Source organism: Pteronotus mesoamericanus, unplaced genomic scaffold (genome assembly GCF_021234165.1).
Source record: "Pteronotus mesoamericanus isolate MK-2021 breed Mesoamerican mustached bat unplaced genomic scaffold, CSHL_Meso_final contig_130, whole genome shotgun sequence".
In the NCBI taxonomy this organism is placed as follows: domain Eukaryota; kingdom Metazoa; phylum Chordata; class Mammalia; order Chiroptera; family Mormoopidae; genus Pteronotus; species Pteronotus mesoamericanus.
Window position 1 is genome coordinate 15,050,233 of NW_026555060.1, and position 25,209 is coordinate 15,075,441.

At 38.5% G+C, this 25,209-nt stretch overlaps 1 protein-coding gene across 2 annotated transcripts in view; it reads left to right on the top strand.

Moving 5' to 3' along the window:
* Nucleotides 1–9,276, top strand: part of PRTFDC1 (phosphoribosyl transferase domain containing 1) — an 87,896-nt gene extending 78,620 nt beyond the window's left edge. For both annotated transcript variants that reach the window (XM_054592586.1, XM_054592577.1), the window contains exons 5-9: nucleotides 1,705–1,722; nucleotides 3,111–3,193; nucleotides 3,663–3,709; nucleotides 6,723–6,799; nucleotides 8,150–9,276. In XM_054592586.1, coding sequence (XP_054448561.1) covers nucleotides 1,705–1,722; nucleotides 3,111–3,193; nucleotides 3,663–3,709; nucleotides 6,723–6,799; nucleotides 8,150–8,197 — 273 coding nt within the window. In that variant the 3' untranslated portion in view covers nucleotides 8,198–9,276. The remainder of the gene's footprint in view (nucleotides 1–1,704; nucleotides 1,723–3,110; nucleotides 3,194–3,662; nucleotides 3,710–6,722; nucleotides 6,800–8,149) is intronic.
* Nucleotides 9,277–25,209: the final 15,933 nt, after the last annotated feature.

The following is a 25,209-nucleotide window of genomic DNA, read 5'->3' on the forward strand; positions in this document are numbered from 1 at the left end:
GTGTGTATTCCTAGGAGTTAAAATGTGTTTAAGTAATTTTGACAATATATCTCTGGATTAGTACACATACAAGTTCACTTTCCAGCCACCACTATATCTTATAGTTGAAGCTAACCTTTTCAAAGATGACTTGTTTTGTAATGTTCTGAACTTTCAAAAAACAGATTTAATTACATTCAGTCCACTTTACTTAATTAGGAAAGAATGCAGACTATCAGATTAAAACAAAAAGAGACTGTGAACTAGAAATTAAATTAACCAAGTATTCTCCACCTCTTCTGGATGGTTAATAGACATGGTTGGTAAGTCTCAATTAAACTAAAAATGCGCATCTTAACTGGTTGGTTGTTAAGATCAGAGTGAATGTGCTTAGAATACCAAGGGGACACTCCTATGTGAGTATGATTTTCAGGACAGAGAGCATCCTGGGAACATGTCCTACTTTAAAAATTGACAAAATTATCTTACATTTTAATGACAAAATTAAGAGTCTTAAAAATGGATTTAATGAATTAAATATACCTGAGAGAAAAACATTTCCAGAAAGAATTTCACCTCAAAATGCTTTTGACACCTAAAGTAATACGGTGCAAATTGAACGTAGTTTTTATTGGTTGGTTAACATTTTTCTCACTGAAATCTCTTTTTGCGTTAGCTATAAGCAAGATACCTAAGGGTTAAGGCTTGATCCAATTTTTAAACTGTGATATGAATCATTAGGATAAATGAAAGGTCATCTAGAGAAAGAAACCATTACACTGAGGGAATATCCACACCATTTAGTTAATTGGAATGGCGTATTAGCACAGCCATATTTTAATTTGGTGGGACAGTATTGACATGTAACTACTAATCCATTTAATTGGTTGATTTTAACTCATTAACAAGTATAATTAGTTATTATTCCTTCATTCAACAAATAATTGCTTAGTACCGATATACAGATATTTATGCTCAAGACTGAGAGTACAGTAATAAGCAGGATAAACATGACTCCCACCCTCATGGACTTTATACTCTAATGGGGAAGACAGGTATCAAACAAGAAATTTAAATGAAACATAACCAGTGTTCTTAGGGAAGAAGGCAATGAATATCTTAAGAGCACATAGCCAGGAACTTAACCACGTCTCTGAAAATATAAACTAGGGACCTATCTATTCCACCCACCTTCCTCAGAATTGACACTCCAAAAGAATGGAATCCCCGGTGATGTCGGTGGCGATGCAGGAATAGGGCTGTCCCAGCTGAATACTTGACACCTCTACAGAGCACTGTCTCTATTAGCAATGCAGTTCATGTTGGCTTTGTTTTCATGGAAAATGCAAAGTAAGCTTTGTACCCCAGAGAATGCTGGGCGGGGCCCTTGCCAGAATTATGAAGGTGGGGTGACTATGGGTGCTCTTCAGACAGGCAGCAGGGTCTAAGATAAGCCTGCTCTTAACATGAATATACATATTAATAAATATTGAAGCACCAAGTAAATCCAGAGAGACTGGAGTTAAAATGAGTCTGGAACACATAGATTATCTCTAAGTGTTTATTTGGGTTAGATGGATGAGGAGGACCAGGTAAACAAACTGCAAAATTCCAACAGTAAGCAAAATGTGTGTTTAACTTGTGAGCCAGATTTGCGTTGGATTCTAAATAACTGGTATTTTTGTTTATTTGTTTTGGTTTGTTGTTTTTCTTTTTTTTTTTCAGAATGTCCTCATTGTTGAGGTAAGCTGACTTTTTAAATCCATATTGGAAGTTGAAATGATGAATGGTGAGTTTTAAAATAAAGAACTTTTTATCTAATTGGTAAATGACTTATTGAATTCCCTCTGTGCATACGGCTCTCCAAATTTATTGACTGGCAGCCAGCTAGAATCACTGACTTGAAATAACTTATAAAAAATCTTTTTAATATTTAATTTCACAGATGTCTAAATTGGTTATTATCCCTATTTGTGAATCAGACATTTTTACAAAAAAGAAAACTAACCCACAAAACCAAATTCATTTAATAGTTAAGACAAGGTTAGAACTCACTTCACCCTTAACTCAATGTTCTTGTTAATGAACTTTAATGACTATAAGCAATTCTGCCTTCAGCATCCAAATCATGATCAAGTTTAAAATAGGAGTCCAAAAGAAAGCTGTGAATTGATTTAACTGGCTCTGTTTAAAAAGGAAGGAAGACAGGGAGAAAGGAAGGAAGGGGGACAGAAAAAGAAAAGGAGAAAAGAAGTGAGGGAGGGAGGGAGAGAAAAAAAAACGCCCATGGCCACAGTGGACTAATACAGCACATGCCTATGTTTCCTTCAAGAGCACACCTGTCTTATCAGCTGGCATGAATTCAGGGGAGCTGTTTTCAAGCTTTTGTTACACAATTGCCTGTGTGCCATATGTATCTGCAGTTCTGGCTCAGACATAATCCATGAAGTAGACTCTCTAACCAAATGAATTGCCCAACTCAGGCTACATTCAGACCTCTTGTTTTGATAATCAACTCCTGACAGCTGATTTCTGTCCTGAGGACAATAAATTTCTGCTGCCCATTCTACTCTAATTGCGCAGCAGCTCATCAGCAGAGATGAGCCTTAGCTCACTGCAGGCTCACACCCTCAGAATTCAAGGGCTGTCACCAGCTGCTGTCCAGACACATCTCACTTCCCAGCCATAGAATCCCCTATTGAGTGGGGAGGGCAAGGGGGAGGCATTTATCCTTTCAGTGTATTCAGATGTACATCCCATGTCCATGAAAATTCATGCGTCCTGTATTGTTACATAACCTCAGGGCCAAATGTAGTCCTTGAATGCATGTGAGCGAGTCCAAATGTACTCAGTGAAGAACCCCACATGCTCTCCAAAGGCTGAATTTAGCCTTTAAACCCTGCTCAAGGATTTGAGGAAATACTCACCAATATATTTCCCGAAACCCAGGTCCCAAAAGGAAGCACCTGTCTAAAAAACGGAACAAATTCTGCCTCCTACTTTGACTCCAAGTTGATCTCAATTCTAATTACGATACATTATTAATAAGGAATATAATTATCTGTCTGAATGAAAAATCTATTATGCTACCCAAATGTATTTGGTTGAATTTGTCTGTTCTCTTTGCAAAGGATGTTGTTGGGACGGGGAGGACCATGAAAGAGCTGCTCAGCAGCATAGAGAAATACAAGCCCAACATGGTTAAGGTGGCCAGGTGAGTAGGATATGCATCTTGTTTCTGTCTTTCCAAACCAGTCCACGAAGGGTGTTAACACAGGATGCTGTTTTCAGAGTATAGTCTGTCCCAAACCAGTGACCTTTCACTCTGGGGTGTTATGGTTTGAACACACAGTACACATAGCCCATTTGACTGCTGGCTTGAAAGAAGAAAGGGAAGAGGACATGCTTTGCTGTGGCTGAGCCCCGCTTCACCGTGCCTCTAGCTGTTTCCAGGAACGGCTGGCTGGGCCCTAGTATCAGTGCCCCTTCCTTGCTTTCGTGGAGAATCACTGAGGTGGTGCGCAGCAGCTGAAGCATGAGTTGCGGGGACTATGATGATGCACCATATGCTCAAGGGGAAAAATACATATTTTAAATACATATTTCAATGATGTTCAATTCAATTTGCAATTCACAGAGATTTTATTTGGATCACTAAAGCTTTTTTTTTTTTTTAATGGTAGTTTGTTGGTGAAGAGAACACCTAGAAGTGATGGCTTTAGACCTGACTGTAAGTGTTTTTCGTTTTTGTTTGTTAATGCGTTGATTGGTGGTGGTGGTTTGTGCTTAAGAAATTCCTATTTGACAGCATTCTGTGTGAAGTGGAAGCTGAATAGGTTTGACAGACCCACAGATTCCTCCTGGTGTCCTCAGCCTTGCTAGTGAGGTTAGAACTCTTTATAACAAGGGGCTTAAATTTTCTAATCTGCCTCTTTCACAGGTAGTCATGTGCATGAATATTTTGATTTTTAGGTTTTCCATCATACCTTAACTCCAAAGAACTCAAATAATAGGTTTCAGGAGGTCGAGGGAGACTTGACCTCTCCAGACTGACTCAGGTACACGGGATTCCTGCCTTTGCCACTGTCCCCGCCAACCATACATGGAGAGGTAGTTATAAAGGCTCAGAGGCATTCTCACACCATACCCAGAAACTGTTACCAAACAATGCACCATGCTGACCTTCAGTGAGCCTGAATTTTAGCACATAGTGGGGAAAATCCCCCCAGCACCTCTAAACAAAAGTTCAATAATACAAAGAATTAAATGCGCAGCATAGGGAAGATAGTCAATATTGTAATAACTTTGTATGATGACAGATGGTAACTAGACTTCTTTTATTCATTTTGTAATGTATAAAAACATCAAACCACTATGTTGTACACCTGAAACTAATATAATATTGTATGTCAACTGTAATTCAATTAAACAAATAAAAAAATAAAATAAAATATAACTTCACAGAAACAAGACAATAACAGAATTAGCAGAACAAATATCTATAGATGCTATCTTTACACTTGCCCTCAGGCATGTGTTCTGGAAGACGTTCTCATCTAGGACAGAAGGATAAACAAGGAGCTTGATTATTTATTATTCTAACACTAAAGGTGATTTTTTTTTCACTTGCATAGGCAGACTTCAGCTTGATTTTTATAACTTACATTTGCTCTAAAGCCTCTCAGATAATTTGGCTACAGTTCTAATTAGCAAGCTGAACAAACATTATAGCAAGAGAAACATGCTATATGGATGGGTAATGTGCCAGTGATGTTTAGCCAGTGACTCTCTTCTGCAAAACAAGTTTCATTCCTATGCAGGATATATTAAATCTAGACAATGTCAGTTCTGGGCAAGTAGACCCAATAGTTTGTTTCTATCCAATTACTGGCTCGGAAAATATAATCTGGATGTAGTTAAAGTTGGACAAGGTTAGTAAACAGAAATCTAAGAAAATAATGTAAGACACTATAGAAAAGGTTTTAACTGAAACTGAAAGACATTCACTTCAGAATCCAGTTAATTATCAATTTCTTGTGTCACTTATACCAATGACATTAATAAAGTAGTAACAGCAAACACTAGTAAGAGGTTATGAAGTGCCCCAACACTGTTCTAAGAGCTACAAAGAGGTTAACATATTTAATCCTCTAAGGTAGGTGCTATTGTTTTGCCCACTTTACAGACAAGGAACTTGACTATAACTAGGTTAAATAGCTTGCCAAGTCACATAGCTCTAAGTGTCGAGTCAGTCTGGTTTCAATCACTGCTCTTGTGCTTGCACATCTGCAATTGTGGACATGAGTGGAAATTGCACCCATTTACCAGCTACGGATAGGTCACTCTGTTTCCCATCCTTCTCTCCCAAGTCTTCCTTTAATCCCGTGACAGCTCTGCAGGTTTGGCTTTCCCAACTGGCTTCTCCCGGTCTGAGTTGCCTCACCTATTTTAGGGTCTGCATTGCTCACTCTAAAGTCATTCTTACTATTACAGCTAACGTTTCGTGGGGGTTACTAACATTTATCTAGCTCAGAATCTCTGTTTCTTCTTTCTTCGTGGATTTCTGAGACTTTGTAAGTTTTGTTCCTTTCTCCTAATGAACTGTTTCCTCTGTGCTCAATGATATCTTTTCTTCTGCTCATCCACATCCTCTGACTATTTTTCTCAAGAATCTACAATTTGGAGATTCAAGTGGGCTTCCTGACAATGACACATAATGTCATCCCCCAGAAAGTAAGTTTCTCCCTGCTCTCATATCCAGTGAGCAGGGACCAGTTGGTTTCTGCCTGTGAAAGCACCTTTTTTGGTTGTAGGGATCAAAATGGTGGGGGCAGTACTGTGGAGGCAACTTTCTCTGTGCTGTACCATAGTAACTTTCCACTGGCTGCACCAAAGTACAGTTTCATAAGAGTAAGCAAGTACATCCTCACCTGCAATACTATGATAAACAAACAGATTCCAAAGAACTGGAAGGAGTTTGAAAAGTCATCGGACTGGACCATAAGCACATTTATTCTGTTTCAAGACCCTCAAAAAAGGAGAACTGTGGTCGTTCCTTAAGTATCATTTTCAATAAAAATCATCGTCCTGTCAATAAATTCATCTTTTGCTTAACTTAAGTACCTCCTACTGCATTTTAATCCATTTCTTCTTCTGCCCTTAATAGAGATAAACAGCTAATTACTGTCAACATCATTCTCTTCCTCAAGCTCAACCACCCCATTTCCTTTCATACTGCCTCCCAAGTTTTGCTTCTAAGCCCTTTATCCCACCAAGGATACTGAGTATAGTGAGAAGGCAGCCTCTCGGTTGCAACAGCCTGCACACCTATGCATGTGTTGGAGCATCATCATACCTTCCGTGTGAACTGCACTTTGTGCTTTCCAAGTATTTCCTTTGGCATCATAACTTTGGATACTGCTTTGGAACAACAGAGCTACATGACTAACTCAGGCATACATCTAACTCTCCACTGGGCTGCCTGCAGCCTTTCTTAGCTCTGGATATCAGGAATACAGTCATTTTTTCATTGTATATTGTTTGCCTTGTCTCCGTAAGTACAAGGTTTCAGGCCCAGGTTCCTGCTAGGCTCATCCTATGCATTGTTTATCACTTTCCTCACTTGCTTCTGCCTAAATGAAAAGTTCTTAACATTGAAGTGTCACCATTAGCATATGGTGGCTTGATCCTTATCTTACCTAATTTTGTGTCTTTTTTTTTTTCCCCTTTCTCTCTTTGCTCAGATGCTGGATTTGAGATTCCAAACTTATTTGTGGTGGGTTATGCCTTAGATTACAATGAATACTTCAGAGATCTCAATGTAAGTCTTGCATGCGAATCCCTACCTCCTCTCCATTTACAAGAACTTGACAGTTCCATCAATTTAAGCAATTATTGAAATAGGGGTAATAATGGCTGCCATTTATTGAGTAACTTCTATGTCAGGAATATTCTGGGTACTTCACATGCATAAACTCAATTCATTCCCCCTACTACCCTGCAAGGTAGGGATTAGGGCGATAGAAACAATTATGATTATTTCTAATTTATTTATTTTTTGTATTTTTTGTTGTTTCTTTTTGTTTCTCTCTATTTTATACTAAAGAAATAAGAGAGCTAAAAGCAGAACTATTGATATTGATTTTCTCCAAGTCATTGACTATGCCTACCCACCCATAGTAATAGTCAATATTCTATGAACTGTTTTGTGTCAGTGCTTGAAATTCAGCAGATACCAGTTAGAGTCACATGCAGCCAGCTCATAACTTTTCCCAATTTGGGGGTTGAGGAGAGGAGAGAAAGAGAGAGAGAGAGAGGGGTTGATTTGTTATTCTTCTTATTTGAGCATTCATTGGTTGCTTCTTGCATGTGCCCTGACCAGAGATCAAACCCAAAAATGTGGCATATCGGGATGATGCTCTAACCAACTGAGCTGCCCGGCCAGGGTAAGAGCAGTGGTTTTAATATATAGACATGGACCCCCCAGATGTGTGACCCTGACCATTACTGAATGATCTAAAAGTAGATATCTTATCCAAAATAGACCAACCAGCCTCTCTCCTAAGAATTAGAAACTTGAAGCAAAATTGCAGAGACCAAGGGGCAAGCAATGGGCTGAGGTCTGGAGCTATCCCTGTTTCTGTCTTCCGGCTCCTTCATTGCTCAGCCCTTTCTTTGATTCTATGAGCTATTCCAGTATCTCTCCAATAAATCCCCTATTTTGCTTATGCTAGCCTGACTTCTTTTCTGTTGCTTACAATCAAAATAGTCATAATAGTCATGACACATTTTTTGCTACCCTCAAAGGGTCGAATAAGAGTCAATATTATTTTTATTATGACAGTTTCTCCGTTCATCCTAGAGACTGTAATTTTACCAGTAGACTCTATCTCTGTCACAGCTAACCTCAGAATTTCTGATTGTTATAGACATAGGGAGCCAAATTCAGAAAAGGGCTCAAACCTAAAACAATGAAGAAATTTTTGTCAAGAATTTGAGTGGGTCTCTTTAGATTTTGCACACACACACATATACACACATAAATAAATATATTTATTTAAATCAAGAGTAACTAATTATAAGGTGATAGCCTGTTATTACTGAATAACATTTTCTGCACCTCGTATTTTGTTAAGAAATGGATGCATTATTTAATTCTTTATTGTTTCAGCACATATGCGTGATCAATGAGAATGGCAAAGAAAAATATCGAGTCTAAAGAAGTAAATTCTCAACCTCAAATCTCCAGATAACATCATACTTAGAACTACACTCAGGAAGCCACCGTGTAAAGTTTGTCTCCCCGGGCGTTTTCACTCAGCAGAATAGAAAAGGAAAAAAAAAATGTTTTAATGAGAGATCTTCCTTTTCTGAGATTACAACACAAAGAATATCAAAAGTGCTTAAGAAAAAGGAAGCAATGTTTTTATTTCTCTTGTTCCAAACTGAACACTCCACCTGCGACTCACAAGTTCTATCTCCCTTCACACTCCTGCTACACCTCCTTTTGTTTTGATACAGACATTGTGCTTGAATACCTTACCCCCACCTGGCTACTCAGATACTTCTCACTTAACTTTTTTTTAATATGCCCTAATTAGGTAATATTTTGCAATCTTAAGAAACTGGAAGCCTTTTAAGTTCAGCTCTGAGTCCATGTACTGGAAAAATAACTAGATTCCCATACTGAAAAAGGAGAGAAAGGACAATTTAATATAAAGTTCTGTTTGGGCTTTTCTGACAGGCTGTTATTATCTGCTTTGACAAAGCCTTTTTGAACCACGGCATACAATGAATGTTAATGATGTTATGAAATGAGCCTTGCTTAGTGCCCTTGATTGGAGCTTCCGGTATGCGATAACGGTATGTCATGGATGCATGGATGTACTCAACTGTGCTTAATATTCTGAATTTTAATTAGGAAAAATACAATGGCAGCAAGGCCCTGGTTTCTAAGTGGCATCCTTTTATTCATGTGGGACATGAACAAATGGCAGGATTTGGGGGAGGGGCGAGTGTTTTCAATGCTCAGAACTAAGAATAAATTTTTCCTCTTATTTGCACCAAAGGAAAAACCATTATTATGCGTTATCCTAAACAGGAATACAGAGGTTGAATTATTATTTTAAGTGGCCTTATTAGACTGATCACACAGTCAAAGGCACTATCAAGAAAAACAAAAAAAAAGCATACTTTTTCTGAATAATGTTCTTTCCATTTTCCCTGTTTTATGAGATGTTTTATAATTTATGGGGATTTTAATTGAAAATAAACTTGAATGCTGATAGAGCTGTTTTTTTCCTCACTTCCTAAATGGAGCAAATGCAAAATAAATAACTCAGCAGCCTTTGTTTGGTTCTGAACGGTATGTGGCATATTATTATCAGGTTCTAGCTTCCTTTAAACTAATAAAGAATAAGAAACCATGTTATGTTTCATAACTGCTTACTGTTTTTCTTCCGCCTTCATATTTTTATATACTTTCAGCCATTAAAATGTGTGTGAGCTGGTAGCTTAAATATACTACTGCATATATCTTCCCTGTGGCTTTATTTTTGTTAACCTGGAAAAAATCCAATATATGCACCAGTATAAGCAAACGATTAAACCAGACTTGATCTGCTGCTTCTTTTGCTCCTTAAGTTTGTTTGTAAGAACAAGGAATTTTAGTTGTCAAAGAGGATTTTCCTGCATATTTTGTTCTAGCCAGAGAAGAAAATAAACCACACCCAGATATCCTCAGGGGGAAACCAGCAACGGGAATTCCTTGTAGCTTTGTTGTATGAACAACCAGGATTGAAATTATGGACTGATAATTCTAACTGGGCTATTTCTTAATCTATGAGAATTAATGTTCTAAACATAATTTTTATTATGCCACGTTTGTATTAGAAGACCTAAAATAATCTAGACACATTTGATTTTAAATATAAAATTATCCATAAAGTATGATTTATTAAAATATTTTCCTTAAAATTTTGAATTTTAGTAACCATCAGTATCATTTTTGAGGACTTTATATTTACTCAAACTAAAAAGGAAACTACACAGATTTTGAGGACTTGCACTAGTTAATGCTGAAAAGAAAAATTCATTAAATACACAAGAACTTTAATCATTCTTGGAATATTTTTCTATCAGATAATATTTTGAAAGTGCTATCCAAGAATGTCATCTTGGGAAAAATAGCATTTCCTTTTTCTCTTGCAAAATCTAGTCTATTTAATACCACTGAGTCTATTCAACCTAGACCAAAAATATAAAAGCTTATTACCTAATTAATAACCAATGAATTTATTAAGTTTGTGTTCCAAAACTGATAAGTAGGGGGGAAAAATTGTGTGGTATATTTTTTTGCAAAATTTGGATTTAGTTACAAGAATTCATAATACTTTTACTACAGTCATACAGTAACAAAATTAGTACTACTTTGGAATCTTCTAAATATTTTGGAGCCCCTCATTATAAATTGGACCTTTCTTTCTGGACAGCACTGTATCACATATTGAACCATGTACCTACTCCCAATGTGAACTGCAACAATAGTTGACTCTTGAACAATAAGGTTAGAACTGCTTGGGCCCACTCATTTGCAGATATTTTTTAAAAAAGAAATATATTGGAAAATTTTTTGCAGATTTGTGACAATTTGAAAAAATTCTCAGATAGACTTTATGATTTTCTTAATAACATTTTCTCTAGCTTACTTTACTGGTAGACTACAGTAAATAATACACAAGGCCTGTCCAGAAAAAGTCCAGCCATTGTTAATATAACGAGAACGGTTTATGTGACATCGTTGTAACCTAACAGTCAAGAGTGGACTGGAATGTACATGAATAAACAATGACAACTTCACTATACTAGTCAGTGGGGGTGGTAGATGCCGTTGAGTAAACGTGCATTGTGTGGCTGTTGCACTCAAAATGACTGAGTAAAGCAACAAATCTGCAACCAATTTTTCATGAAGCTTGAACATTCCTTCACAGAAAGTATTCAGATGATTAAAAAGGCCGCAGCTATGGGCAACTGGTGATTAGCAGATTCATCACAATGCGCCCACTCAGGCATCACATCTTGCAGAGTTCTTTGACGAAACATCAAATCACTCAGGTGACTCAGCTCCCCTACAGACCAGATTTGGTGCCCTGTGACTTCTGGCTTTTCCCAAAACTAAAATCATCTTGGAAAGGGAAAAGATTTCAGATGGTCTGATAAGATTCAGGAAAATACAACAGGGCTGCTGATGGTAATTAGAAGAATTATGTGAGGTGCCAAGGTGCCTACTTTGAAGGGGCCTGAGGCATCATTGTCCTATGTACAATGTTTCTTGTATCTTGTATTTCTTCATTAACTGTCTCTCTCGTAGTACATGGCTGGATACTTTCTGGACAGACATCATTGTATAACATAAAATACGTGTTCATCAGCTGTTCATGTTATCGGTATGACTTTTGATCAATAGTAAGCTATTAATAGTTAAGCCTTAGGGGAGTCAAAAGTCATACATAGATTTTCAACTGTAAGGGGGCCGGTGTTCCTAACCCCAGCGACATTCAAGGGTCTACTATAGTCAAATCCTGATATATCCTACTTAATTTTTGGATGTCTTCGGGTATAGCATGTTTGCCATGTTTCAGGCCTTCTGAGACCGAAAACAGCCCTTCAGAGCACAAGGAAGAGCGAAGGTAATCTATTCCACTTCTGGAGACCTGGTGTCCTGCAAATATGTCCTCCCTTTTGTAATAGAGGCAGTATGGTCTAGGATATTTTGCTCTCATAAAGTTACTTCGGGATTCCCCAGATGACATCATCTGATGACTGGCAGCAAGCTACTTTCATGAAGGGAAAAGGGGTGGTGAAAGGGAGATCTGTGCATTGATAGTAGGAGTTGTGCAGAAAGGAAAGAGGGTGTACCTAGAGAGGGCTGCATTGTTTTCTGGTCCTGGTCATGTCCTCTGATTGATCCTGAACCCTGTGAAGAGAAGTAGACAAGGATGCCAGGAGGAAGAGCTGTTTTCATGGTAGCCCTTGTTCTGCATGGCAGGGCAGACAGGTCATTCTCCATGTTTCATTGAGGATCATGGAACAGCTCTGGTGCAGGAAGGAGTGAGAAAACGGCGCTGTTCCAGGATCCTAAGAATTCGGCAGTTTGCAGAGCACTCTGGGCTGGAAAGGGTGTCAACATCCAGGGTGCTTCACAAGATGCCACCCTCAGAAGATTTCATGGGCCAGAGGCATCCGCAAGAAGACCAGTCACCCATGAGAGGAAAGTTATGGACTCATGTAAGAAGGCTCTGAGCATCCCAGAAGCACAGCTACTGCATAGGGTCACACCGCTTTTGCTGCTGGCACCCTGCACAGGACACCTGACTGAGGGGAGCAAGGAGGGGCTGACACCCAGCCCGCATTCCGCTTGTCAAGCCATGGGCCCTGGCTGAGGACGGCATCAGCTCTCCAGAAGAAGAGTCTTTTTCTAAAAGGGCTATCTTTTTCTAATCTGGTCAAAAAAAAGAAAAAAAGTTGTTTTGTTTGTTTGTTTGGTTTTTGGATTTTGTAATTTCTCAGCCAGGAGGGGGGTGTTTTTTATGCCAAAGTGGGCTTGGCTCAGAAATAAGTAGGTGAGAGCATGAGTGCAGGGTGGGGTACTGAAGTCCTGCACTTTCCAAGTGGGAGAAACAAGCTTGAACTAATGTCACTGTGACTTCATTTGTTTCCAGAGCCTAGTGAGGGTTGACTAATGAAGAAGTTGTAAGTAAAGACGGTAAGTGCCAACGACTCATTTAAAAGCTGGCTGGAAAAAGAAGGGACACGTAACCATAGCCAGAGGGTTTCTAAAATATGGAAGAGATGTGTGCACTTTTATTTGCTATAGAGAACAAAAAAACAAACATAAGGGAAAAAAACTATAGAAAGTGTGTATTTGTTATTGATTGCTGTGTCACACTAACTCCAAAGTGAGTGACTTAAACAAACCATATTTATTTATTATCTCTCTCGGTTTACAAGAGCTGGGAATATAGAGAGAACACAGTGGGAATGGTCTGTTTCTGCTCCATGATGTTGCTTCAGCTGGAAGACTCAAAGTCTGGGAAGCTAAACTATCTCATGTGGCAACCATTAGCCAGATGTAGTTTTTAAATTTAAATGATCTAAAGTTAAATGAAATTTAAATTTACTCCCTCACATTCGTGTTTGGTATGTTATCATATTAGAACAAACAGGAAATTTCCATGATCACAGAAAGTCCTATAGGGATCTGCTCTGAAGGCTTATCTAGTGGTTGATGTGGGCTGTTAGCTGGAATCTTAGATGAGACTGTCAGTTGGGATTTTCATATGTGTTCTCTCCTGTTTTGGGCTTCCTCACAACATGGTGGCTGGGTTCCAAAAGCAAGTGCAGGGAGAGACAGAGACAGAGAGAAGCAGGTCAAAGCCACATTGCCTTTTATGTAACAGGCTCACTCCCGTGACTTTGTTAATTAAGGCAGTCACAAAGGTTTGTCTCAGTTCAAGGGGAGGGAACCTAAACTGCCACCACTCAGTAGAAGAATAGCAGAATCATACCATAAGATGACCAGGTGGAATGACATATATACTGCTGTGGCCATCTTCAGAAAACTGAAGATGAAATCTGCATATTTTTCTACTAATAAAATTAGTGAAGGAGTTTATTATTCAGTGGGCATAGTGCATCTTTGAAAACATGCTTGCTTACATAGCTTCTTAAAAACTATGAAATACCACCTAGCCACAAAGGAAAATATGAGATGATATACAGAAGAACACCAGACAATAGCACACCTTGATTGTAAAGAAAGAAATACATGTTTGCACACTGATACTGCTTGGAATAAAGAAAGACATTGAAAGGGTAGTTTTATTTCATTAAGATCGTTAAGTTTGAAATATAAAAAATATAGTTAGTGTTTTCTTGCCCGGTGTTCCATAAATGTAACTTCATAAGAAAATTTTAAAAGTACTTCAACTTTTATAAGAAGAAATTATATAATACTTTTGTCAAGAAACTCAACCAGGGTGAAAGCACGTTAAAACACAATAAATGCAACTAGGTGAACTGAATCATATACCTGAAAGCAGTAATCAAACCAATCAATAAACATTTTTAAAACAACAGACTACTGAATGCCAACCAACAGTGCTTTACAATGAAAACTGCTCTTTCTGATTTATCTAATCTCCTAATATTGAGTGACAGAGTTGGTTGACTGGAAAAAGAAATCAAAGTAATACTGTCTTGTCTTTACTTTATCAAGGCTTTTGGTTCTGTAAGGGGAAGAATATTCATCAATAGCCTGAGAAAATGACTTACACCACCTAGCTACTGAGTGATGACACAAATGCTCAGAGTTGTATTCAAAAGAGACCACCATGGACATAACCAAGCATGTGCTTAGAAAAAGGGCAGGCGCATGAATGTTCATAGCAGCTTTATTTCTAACAGCCAAAACTGGAGACATCAAAAATGTCCATCAGTAGGTGAACAGATAAAGAAATTATGGCATATCCCTTTAATAGAATATCACTTAGCAATAAAAAAAATAAACTACTGATACATGTTATAAACATAGATGAGTAATAAAATTATGGTAAATTTAAAAAACCAGATAGAAAGGGAATATACTATATGATTTTATTTACATAAAATTCTAGGAAATGTGAACCAGTGTGTAGTGACAGGAAGTAGATCAATGGTTGCTTGGGGGCAGGGGATGGGAGGGCAAAAGCAGGGACGTGTGGGAGAGAGGATAAGAAATGGGCAGGAGGAAATTTTATCGGTGTTGAATTATCTTGATTTGGTGATGGCTTCACAGATATACACATAGGCTAAAACTGATCAAATTACATACTTTAAATATAAGCAGTTTGTTACATATCAATTATATCTCAATAAAGCTTTTAAAGAAAATAAAGTTAGGTAGGTAGGTGATACAATCCCAAAACATATTATATGTGACATACATTGTATTCGCAACCCGTCAACATTATAGGCTCCAGCTATTTTAAATATTGTACCTGCCATGTGACATCTGACATGTGGGCTAAGTGAGGGCTCCCATGGCAGTCCATATGTCAAATGCTAGTAAGACTTAGTTTCTTAATTTTACACTTAAGAAACATTAATAGAAGTTGTAATATTTTCTGCCCACCCTCATGAGTCACATGTATCCATCTTGAGATATGAACATCCGGCCCTGGAGACACCTGCATAAATGACAGAGTGGGAAATGTGTCCGTTCATCTTTGTCACCATTGCCTACACAAGGATACACAATAGGCATTTGATAAACACGTGTACAGTATTTGTTAATTGCATGGCTTGGTGCTGATAAAACTATTTTGTCCTGTTGATCTGAGGACTAATACTCTTTCTAGAGTACCAGCACTAGTTCTGGGAATGACAAGTTTTACAAAGCAATGTAGAGGATAAGGAGAGAGCAGAAAATTGCAAAGAAGATATGTGACATTAGGTCTCTAAAGACAGGCTATGGAGCTTAGAGAGAAATCTATCACTAGGGTAAAGTTTTCAGCTGTTAGGGCTTACTTCATAAGCGCAGGAAGTAATTGAAGGGCTAGACCCCCATTTTTGAAAATCAAGTCCAAGTTTCCCAATCTGCACTGGAAAGAAAGAGAAGGATGGCCTAATGTGGCACCTGGAATTATTTTGATATAAAGAGGACATTATCTCAATTCTTTGTCTAACCTTGTACTGTTATAATACTAAACTATGACATGAAAAAAATAGATTTCTCCAAGATGTGTTTTTGGGGGTGCAGAGGGAAGTGGAGGGTCATAGAAGTGATGGTCCAAACCTCTCAAAGTCCTTACAACTATATCAAACTAGTAAGACTTTCTATACGGCCAGTAAAAGGCATTTTTATCTCTCAGGTTTAAAATATACATGCTGAAGAATTTCTTTATGTCAGTACACACTTCATAAACAATGCTTAGGATTATCAAAAGCCAAATGTCTCCCAAGACATGTTTAGATTGATTGGCCCTAATGTAGAGTGTGTGGTTTTTTTTTAGGCATAATTGACATGTAACATTTACTAGTTATAGGTGAACAATATAATGATTAAATATTTGTATAGATCCCAACAGGTATAGTTACCAACTGCCAGCATACAAAGTTAAAAATTTATTTTTTCTTGAAATGAAAACTTTTAAGACTTACTCTCTTTAGCACCTTTCAAATATGTGATGCAGTATTGTTAACTATAGTCACCCTCCTGTACATTACATCCCCAGGACACATTTATTTTATAACTGGCAGTTTGTACCTCTTGCCCCCTTTACCCATTTCATGCCCCGAACCTCCCTTCCCTCAGGCAACACCCAATACGTTCTCTGAATCAGTTTTATTTTGTTTTTGCATTTATTTTGTTTTTTAGATTCCACATGTAAATGAAATCATACAGCATTTATTTTCCTCTGTCTGACTTATTTCACTTAGCTTAATAACCTCTTATCACAAATGGCAAGGTTTCACTCTGTTTATGGATGAGTAATATTCTATTGTTCATATGTACTGCATCATTTTTTTATCCATTCATCCATCAGTGGGCACTTAGGTTGTTTTCATTTCTTGGCTGTTGTAAATAATGTGGCAATGAACATAGGGGGACAGACACCTTTTTGAATTAGTATTTTCATTTGCTTTAAATAAATACCCAGAAGTGAAATTGCTGGGTCACATGAAAGTTCTATTTTCAGGTGTTTTTAGGAATCTCCATACTGTTTTTCCTAATGCAGTTTTCTACTCACACACTATGTCTTTAAACGTTGTTCATTTAAATGGCATCTATCTTCAATATCATTCAAATGGCTTCATTTTCAATATCATTATGACTTAAATAGTATTTTAAGTACATAAATTTAAATTTCCATTTGGTACAGAACCTACATTTTCTCATTTTTTAACACTGTTTATTACACATACCACAACATGGTTTCATTAAGAGAGCTGCTAAACTTTGCTTAACTGTGGTTGTACCCTATGACTCATGAGCTTTTTTTTTTTTTCTATTTTAAATTCAGTTCAACAACATCTGGTAGCTTATATAAGGAGAGAGGATGTTCTTTACAATCAGTGATTTTTCTGGACAACATGTTTCTGCAATTGGCAGACTTCCATTTTTCTCTGACTTGCTCTCTTCATGTAGTCTAACACAGGCATCTTAGTTTTTTTCCTAAATAGGTGTAGTTACCATCTGTTATGTGCTGGAATTTGGTCTAATCTTGCATAATAAACTTTATAAGGACTGATTTCTAAATCTCTTTTATTAGTATCTTCTGCCATGATGCAACATTGAAAAGGGAAAACTAGAAATAATTGTAAATTAATTAGAAGAAAGCAAAAAATATCAGTTGTATACCCTTCACATGCAGACTGGCATTTCTTTTAGAGAATTTTTATTATGAAATTTTTTTGGTCTCTTTGATAACCATTAAAAAGAAGATAAGGATCAGATGTTGCAAAACGCATCTCTAGATACACTATTTTTTCCTACCCAGATGTTTTTCACATCCTTTCTGACTCACAGTCCTTCAGACAAAGATAAACTATGCATGATATTCATACTACGAAGGTTCTTGAAATATGTCCTTGGGTTTTTTTTTAATATTTCTGCTTTAGTCTGGTCTTTTTTTTTTTTTTCATCTTGGAAATGGGAATGGGGAAAATAGGCTTGTTCTGTGCAACAGGAATTACATTCACTTTCGTGAGATGGTTTTAAATTTTTCTACTATTGTTTTTTCAGGCAGAAAAAGAACAACATTAGCTCTAGTTATTTACTCTCCATCTGTTTGCATTTGCATTCTGCTGGGGGAAAAAAAAAAGTACTCCAGGAGTTTAAAAATGCGTTGTGATCAAACTAGGCAGACAACAAGATAATAATTGACTCCAGATACTTAAGAGTATCAAATGACTTTTAGAAAAAAAGATGTTGACATCCAATATAGATTAATATTGATTATAGAGAAGATGCTGTTCAAAAAAGGCTATTTAATACTTTTCTTTGCATGAAACTATTCTAACTTCCAAATAAATGGAAGGTTCACTTGACTATTTGGTGGTTTGCAGGGTTTTAATAAATATAATATTTCCACATTCTCTTTCAATTTTCATTTCTGAATATTTCATTAAAGAACAAATATGGTCCTCAAGCCCTAGAACAAAACCTTGGTTTAAAAATTTTGTTTTGAAGAGAAACTTTGGGATGCAGCAAAGTAGTTTGAGGACTTGGCATAGTTTCAAATGTTAGTGATGTTTCAAAAGGTCACCAGTATCTGCACTCCCCCATTTCCACCATCACTGAGTCCTTAAATCCACTCATTCTTCTCTGGGCAACAGAGTACCTACCCTAGGTTCAGAAATTGCTGTTTCCTTGCACACCCATGTTCATAGCAACACTATTCGCAATAGTGAAGAGGTGGAAGCAACCCAGTTGCCCACTGATGAATGATAGATAAGCAAAATGTGGTCTAGACATACAATGAGATAATGTTATTCAGCCTTAACAAAGAAGGAAATTCTGTCACATGCTACAATACAGATCAGTCTTGAGAACATTGCACTAAGAGAAACAAACCAGTCACAAAAGGCAGATATTGTGTGATTTCATTTATATCAGGTACCGAGAATAGCAAATTCATAGAAAGAGGAAGTAGAATGGTGGTTGCCAAGAGCTGAAAGAGGGGAGAATGGGGAATTATTTGATGGGTAGAGAGTTTCAGTTTTGCAACATGAAACAAATTCTGGAGATGGATGGTATTGACAATTGAGCTTAATGTACTTAATGCTACTGAACTGCACACTTGAAAATGGTTAAGATGGTAATTTTTATGTTGTGGTGGGGAGCGACACTTTGTGGGGAACACGGGGTGCAGGTGCTCCTGGATCTGGGGGTTACTGTCTGGAGCCAGCTGAGGCGGGAGCAGAGCTCTGAATCCCGCAGAGCCCACCCCAGGGTTGCCACAGATGGCGGGAATAAACACAAGTCGTTGCAAACACTTCTCTGTTTGCCAGGTGAGGGGACACGGCTCTTCCATCTAGTGAAGAAGGCCCCGTGTGTCCTTGTGTCCAAAGGCTTTTATTGAGAACCATAGGCACAGGGGTCTGGGTGCAAAGCTCATCAATCAATGTCAAAAGGCTATGTTTACAGAAAACAGAGATCGTAGATAACAACTGAAGGAACACAAGAGATCTGCCTCAGGTCAGGGTCTATAAATAATGTAAATCTCCTTCCCAGTATGAGCCATTGTAGCTTTTGAGGGAAGAACAAAGTATGCTTCAAGGAACTTACTTCTAGGCCTCATTTCCCCCTGGGAACCACCCGATCCAGTTTAGGGCTGTACCTGTCTTTAGTATTGTTTGAAGCCTGAGCCAGGTGGGCGAGGCAGGGCCACCAAGAGATAAGGAGACTTCTTTCAGGTAGAATGAGGACTCTGGCCATGGCCAAGCCAAGCTGAGGAGTATGGGCCTTTTTGCCCTTTCTCCATGTCCCCCAAGTCCTTGTCTGCTGCCCATGCCAGCTGTGTCTGCCTTAGGTCATCCCTTCTTGTGAGGAATCTTACCCGTCTTTGAATAACCAACCATCACAGGGCCAAACAGAGTAATGTGAGGGAGGCAGGGGCTGTGCCCCTGCCAGGGAGACAAGTTTCATCTCCTCAGTGGCCTGTTTTCCCGAGGCCTCCTTGATTAGCTCCAGCCTTGGGACCCTCTTGCCTGTCGGTGAAGCTACAGCCCCTGAAACCAGGCAGGGCATTTCCCAACATTATGTTATGTGTTTTTATCACAATAATTAATAAATAAATGAGTCATTATTACTTCCTCAGAAATATTTTTAATTTCAAAAGTTGATTAAGTTGATTTTACTTTAAAATTTCCCACTGTGGGAAGAGAGGAATAAAAATTTTCTGCTGTCTCCAAGTGCCCTAAAAATAACAGATGTCTCTATTTCTTCTTTACTTGCTTCAAAGTCATATCTAATTTTTCATGTCAAAACCTGGTTGGGACTTAAAAGTACTCAGATTTCTGGCAGGGGGTTTTTTAGAATTGAAATTTGGAAGGAATTGTGCATTGTATTTCTTTAAAAGTTTTGGGGACCTGAAATTAGCTCCTACACTTACTCACCTGGAGATATGTAACTTCTCATGAAATGTCATGGGTGATTAGTTTTTAGATAAAGAGAAAAGAACTTAGAAAAAAGGGAATATTATGTGATACAAACACCATAGCATCTTCCAATATTCTCCCAGTTTCTCTGCTTTTCTCTCATGCCCACCCAATGCACTATGAGCCATTTCTGTTGTGTGGGTGTTTAAGGCAAAGTTAAAACGCAATGAGTAAAATCTTGATTTTGGATACTCCCACGTGCAACATTTAATAATCTGACATTTAATTAATTTCCTAATCTACTGCTGGTACACACAGACCTTAGGCAGCTGAATAAATCCATTTCTGCACTGCAGTCTGTAAGCAGCTAAGAGGCAGGAAGGCTGAAAGTGACCTTCATCAAAGTGTTTCTACCCTCACTGCACTTGGTACCCTCTGCCAGGGTCTTTCATAAGTCTAAATTTCATTTTTGTGGGAAGGGAGATGGTTTCTCCATTTTCCAAATATACTAAGTATTTAATCTATGGATTTGTTCTTAGTTTTGGGGGATTTGAGTAGCCCTCCCAGTAGAGTTCCAAACAGCATGCAGGTTAATTCATTCATTTAACAAATATTTATTATTTAACATAAAGTAGACATTGCCCCTTAACAATACATGTCTATTTAATATAGCCCTTTAATATCTTAGATAGTTGCCCTTTATTAATTAAGAGAATATCTTGAGAATGACTTTCTATACTTAAACCAAACAATGATCTTGACCACCAACTCAATGCTAGATATATAATGAGTCGTGTTTTAAAAAATTATACAGATTTGCCCTGACCAGTGTGGCTCAGTTGTTTGGGCATTGTTCTGCAAAGCAAAAGGCCACTGGTTCAATTCCCAGTCAGGGCACATACCTGGTTGCAGGTTGGGTGCCCAGTTGGGGTGTGTATGAGAGGCTACCTATCAATGTTTTTCTCTCACATCAATGTTTCTCTCCCTTTCTTTCTCCCTCCCTCTCTCTAAAACTAGATAAATAAAATCTTTTTATAAAAATTGCACAGATTCTTGACTCACTGGGAATAAAGAAACCAGCTATCTTTCAAGTGTGATACTTCTCAAAATACATTTGGAGGGGCTAGTACAAGCTTGCTCATAGGAATCTAACCTGGCCTTGAACACTGACACCTATGACCCAGCTCTACCCCAGGACGTGCATGTACAGGCCCCCAGACAGGAGCAACATGCAGAGCCTCCAGACTGGACCTGCTGGGTGCTAATGCCTCAGGGGCTGAGGTGGGTCCAGACTGATCAGCTGGTTTCTGGCCACCTGGCCGTGGCTTGCAGAGACTCTGTCTGCTCACCTTCCTTCTAGACCTGAGTTCACCCCACAGGACACCCCTCGGCTTCTTAGTATTCCCAGCCTGCTCCTGGCTTTGTGCCCTGCCTCCACAGTCCACTGCTGCTCAATGCCACGCTTGACAGTTGTGACTAATAGGGGCCAGGTCATCCTTTCAGCTCCAGGACAATCTCCCATCTACCTCATTCTAGCCTATCTTACTCAAACAAAAGCATTTTCTTCCCAGCCCCAGCAACCCAGAGCTTCCTTAGAGTATGAGTTTGCTTCCTAAAGTTCAAAAACTAGTACAGAAAGAAGTTTCCTTCATATAATGGTAACAGATTTACTAGAAATTGCTCTACAGTTTTAATCACCTTTCGTTGTCTATGTTAGTGACACATCACTTAACATTTCTGGAACTCATATTTAAAATGAGGGAACTGAACTAACTCTGTCCCTCTGCTCTTCAGAGTGTAACACTAGAACAGGAATTAAAAGCACAGGTTTTGGAGATAGGCAGGCCTATGTTTGAGTCCAGGTTTCCCACTTACTAACTGTGAACCATGGACAAGCAGCTTAACATCTTAGTTAAGTAGAGACAATACCTACTTCCTAGTATTGTTGCGATGATTAAATGAGATAATATATATAAAATTCTTAGCACTTGGTATTAATCAACAAAGTTATATATAATATACAAATACATAGTTATATGTAAGTACTTAATGCTGACATTTTTCTTGTAATTCAATTCTGAGCATTCCCTTCAGCTGCATCTCAGTCCTTGCATCTACAGCATATTTAAAATAATTACTAAATATTCCTATGGCCAAGTAATATTTGCCTGAACCTTAATTTTGTCACAAGTGTGCAAAAATCTTAGTTGTTGAAATTACCCTAGTCAAAACTATGGTTAAAATAATTGTGGTGCTGTTCTAACTTGAAAGGATGGCTTTTTTTTTTTTTAAAGTACAAATTATTTTGGCAACCATCTTTGAACTGACTATAGTTAAAACTTTTAAAAGAAATTCCAGTTTTTAATCAGAAAGCCAAAATGACTTGGAAAATTGTTTCCACACTTGGGAGAAACCACCAGAGAGGTGCTGTGTCTCTGCTGGTTTAGGGCCATGAGTTACTAAACACTCTTTTGACAGCAGCCTTCAAGGAAGTGTGCCAACAGTGAGGGGAAAGAAGCAAATTTTGATCTCATCAAGACTCTAAGCTATAACTTCAACAATCCACTCTTCCAGTCAGAGGCAAGGAAGTGAATACTGAGGCAAAAACTCTGAACACAAGAAATTCTTTTTTTTTTCTTTTTAAGATTTTATTTATTTATTTTTAGACAGGGTAAGGGAGGGAGAAAGAAAGGGAGAGAAACAAAAATGTGTGGTTGCATCTCATGCACCCTGTACCTGGGACCTGGCCTGCAACGCAGGCATATACCCTGCATTGGGAATTGAACTGGCAACCCTTTGGTTTAGCAGGCCGGCGCTCAATCCACTGAGCCACACCAGCCAAGGCTAACTGCAAGAAATTCTGACATCCACAACACAGAGCTTTAATTCTGGGCTCCAGTGGGTCCTCTCTAGGCCTTCCATTACTCATATAGAAAGCCAGGAGAGACAATCAGTCCTCTTCATAGTGTAGCTATGATTAATATTAGTTAATAAGAGAAAAGTAAATCTATTGACAATAGTAAACATCAAGATGCAATAATCACTTGGGAAAAAGATGGCGGAGATGCCTGCCTCCATCAGGAGCTGCCTTCCTCTCTGAGGCAAGACCACAAAACCTTTAGCATTTGGAAATATCAAATGTCCTTGAATTTATAGAAGGTCTAGGGCATAGTTGTTCAATATGAGACAGATTGGGCAAGGTCACATGGTAAGCAGCGGCTCTAGAAGTAAATGCTGATATACAGACAAAATGCTCTTCAGTCATTCTTACTGTGGTCAACAGATCAATGGGCTCCCAGAGATTCCCATGCCATAAGTGGTTAAAGGGACATTGCAGCTGTGATTACTTGATCTTGAGATGGGGAGAAAATCCTGGCTTTTCCAGGTGAGCTCAATGTAATCATGAGGGTCCTTATATGAGAAAAGCAGGAGGGTCAGGCTCAGAGAAGGAGATGCAATGGTAGAAGCAGGGGCTCAGAGCCTGAGAAACTTGAAGGCATTCCACTGCTGGCTCGGACTGGCTGGGAAATGCAGTAGGCCTCTCAGAACTGGAAAAGGCAAGGAAATGGATTGCCCACTAAAGGGAATGCAGCTCTGCCAACACCTTGATTTTAGCCTAGCGAAAGCTGTTTTGGACTTCTGGTTCCAGAACTGTAATGTAATAAATTTGTGTTACTTTAAGTCACTAAATCAGTCATAATTTGTTGTAGCAACCATGTGAAACTAATACACTTACTCTACAGGGTTCAGCAGGAGTAATGTCTGCTTGAGTGTGGTTGGTAGGGTAATAATACGGGTGTAACAGTTTATAGTTTTAATTTGAGCATTTCACCTAAAATGTCATATGATAAGCTTCAGTGTGATATCGGTATGTTACAGAATTACATGCTTATGATTTTGCAATAAAAGATTTTATAATAATAAAAGGGGTGTTATTTGTACCCAACACTGTATACCAGTGTAAAGTACCAGAGATTCAAAGATGAAAAGACACATTTTTCCTTTGGGCATCTGTTCAACAAATATTTATTTACTAGTTGCTCAAAATCACGTGGTATCTGATGTTTATTAATCACCCGCTGTATGTCAGAAAGGATGTCAAGTGCTTTGCATGCATTTCTCTAATCCTCCCACCCATACTATTATACACATTGCTAATATTTATTGAACACCATATGCTAGACACTGTCTCAAACACCTAACTTGTATTATCATGTTTAATACTTAAACTCTTTGATATAGATAATTATTCCCCATTTTACATAAGAGGAAACAGCCGTGGGAAGGTTGAAAGTAGTTTCTCAGGGTCAACCTGCTAAAAAGTGATTAAAATTTAAATTGATCTGCCTCCAGAGCCTGCTCTGCATTTTCCCCATCATGTAGATGAGAAAACTGAGGCTCAGAAAAGTTATTTACCAAAGCCAGACAGCTGACCAATGGCAGGGCCAAAACTGCTTCATCATCCACTGACTAGCGCTGACTCCCACTGCACGCCTTTCCCACTTGCCCCGAGCCTTCTCATTCTAGTCTGAAACCTTTCCAGGAAACAATGAGTCAAGTAGTAACTAGATCCCATCTAGCCTGATACTCAGTTGATCAATTCTCGGTACAGAGATTTGGGGTCAGGCTATCCCACGGTGGATGGCCCAATTGCTCCTTGCTGTCTACAGCTCCTTTTAAGCGGGGACTAATTGAATTGCCCTGTTAACATTTTCTTTCTTTGGAGGAGAAGCCATAATTACTCTGATAAACTCCCTTTTCCCCCCTCTCCCTCCACTCTTGCCATAATCCCTTTAGGACCAGGAGTTCTCCATACAGAATTCTCCATGCAGGTCCTAGAGAGGATTGGTTTTCAGAACTGGGAGTACCCAGGTTCTCCAATTTGCACACAACCTCCAATCTACAAACTGCCATGGGGATTGAGGGGAAAGGAGGTAAGAGCCTCAGCTGCTCCACTGCCGGCAACATCTTCAGGCTCACAGCATCCTGACTGTTCCCTCTATGTGTTCTTGCTGGTGGACACACAGCAGGCCACAGAGCGTGTCCTTTAACCTAAGCTCCTTGGCTTTCCATGGGAGAAAACAGGGTTAA